The following is a 1,821-nucleotide window of genomic DNA, read 5'->3' on the forward strand; positions in this document are numbered from 1 at the left end:
CATACCCAAATATCTGCAAACATCATAATCTTTTTAATTTTCAAAAGAAAAACAGTTAAAGTGGTTGTAAAGGTAGAAGGTTTTTTTTACCTTAATTTATTCTCTTTATTATGGTAAAAATTCTTCTATGATCCATTCCCCCGCTAAATACTTAGCTGAGCTCAAACTCGATCCTATGCTGTGTCTGAGGGCAGCAGCGTTGCTCTCTCTTTCCCCACAATACACAGATGCATCAGCCATTCTCTCCTGCTGTTTCAATCAAATTCTATGAGGAGGGAACAGGGGGCAGGTCTAAACTGCACTGTGTGTGTCAATGAACACACAAAGTGTGGCTAAGTATTGAGCCTGCATAAGTGGCCTCATAGCAAGTGGTTTGCTATGGGGGAACTTAGAAGGGAGGAGCACCCAGGAGCATCGGTGGATGACCCCAGAAGAGGAGCTACAAGGCAAAACCATTACACAGAGCAGGTAAGTATATTGTTTTATTATTTTAAAAAAAATGTGAACCTTTACAATCACAGAAAACTGCTCTAAAGGTTCTTAAAACCACAATCATTTCAAAAATATTTTAGAATGCCTATGAACAGTGAGTCATTTTTGAAAAATAGTTTTTTTGAAAAATGTCTTATTAATAGCATTGATCACTTCCTTGTTCCTGAGGCTGTATATAATGGGATTTAGTACTGGAGATGCAATGGCATACAGAGCCGATACAACTTTATCAGCTGCTAAACGGTTGCTGAAGGCAGGTCGTACATAGGTGTAGATGACTCCACCATAAAAGAGAGTCACTACAGTAAGGTGGGAGGCGCAGGTCGAGAAGGCCTTCTTTTTCTTCTCAGCAGAACGGATTTTCATAATAGTGGAAATGATGTATGTATAGGAAATAACAGTGAGATTAAAACATATCATTCCCAGCACCACATCAGATGCCACAATGACAACATCATTAACATATGTGTCAGAACTTGCCATCTTTAACACTGGGGGAATTTCACAGAAAAAATGGTCCATGATATTTTCTTCCCTAAAGCTTAGTTTCAGTATGAGGAATGTATGTATCATTGAGTTTACTGTGCCAAGGATCCAAGCAGCTCCCACCAAACATATACATGTTGCACTGCTCATTACAGTTTTGTACTGTAAAGGATAACAGATTGCCACATACCTGTCATACGCCATAACTGTTAGAAGAATCAGTTCAATACTAAGAGCAGCTGAAAATACATATAATTGGGTGATACAGCCAGAATATGAGATTGTCTTCTTATCTATCACAAGTATCTGGAGCATCTTGGGGATAGCAGCAGTTGTGCAACAAATGTCCAATATGGAAAGATTAATAAGAAAGAAATACATTGGAGTGTGAAGACGAGAATCTGAACTTATAACAACTGTTATTAATATATTTCCAACAAAGGCCATCATGTAAATCAGTAAGAATATGGTAAAGAAAAGAGGTTGGAGATTTGGGTACTGGGAGAATCCTAACAAAAGGAATTCTATATATGATGTTTGATTAAGTTTGGATGACATTTATGGTTAATTCCTGCAAAATACAAATAAAAATGTAAGTCATATTTTCACTCCAAATAAAAAATGAATCATAAAGTGTTATGTATACTATTTCATTTTCTATGTGAGCAAGAGCAGAGTAATGCTTGTTATATTATCCATTGCAGTCAGCAGTGTGACACATTGATGGTACTAAACTGATCGATGTTTTCTCTGGACTTGGGTTCTATTTATGTTAATTGCTCTGTTCACTCTATTTACACACGTTGTCTACAGAAAAGAGTCAAGGATAGGTATATCTAGATG

The 1,821-nt window shown here is 36.9% G+C and overlaps 1 protein-coding gene across 1 annotated transcript; it reads right to left on the reverse strand.

The window, feature by feature from the left end:
* Positions 1-591: 591 nt before the first annotated feature.
* Positions 592-1,536, reverse strand: LOC309547282 (olfactory receptor 13G1-like; the record flags this gene model as incomplete). Its single annotated transcript, XM_082247112.1, has 1 exon — positions 592-1,536. One exon carries the CDS (start codon positions 1,534-1,536, stop codon positions 592-594), a length of 945 nt encoding a protein of 314 aa, XP_082103238.1.
* Between the last annotated feature and the right edge of the window lie 285 nt (positions 1,537-1,821).

Source organism: Pelophylax lessonae, assembly GCF_965119305.1.
Source record: "Pelophylax lessonae genome assembly, chromosome: 1".
Lineage (NCBI taxonomy): Eukaryota > Metazoa > Chordata > Amphibia > Anura > Ranidae > Pelophylax > Pelophylax lessonae.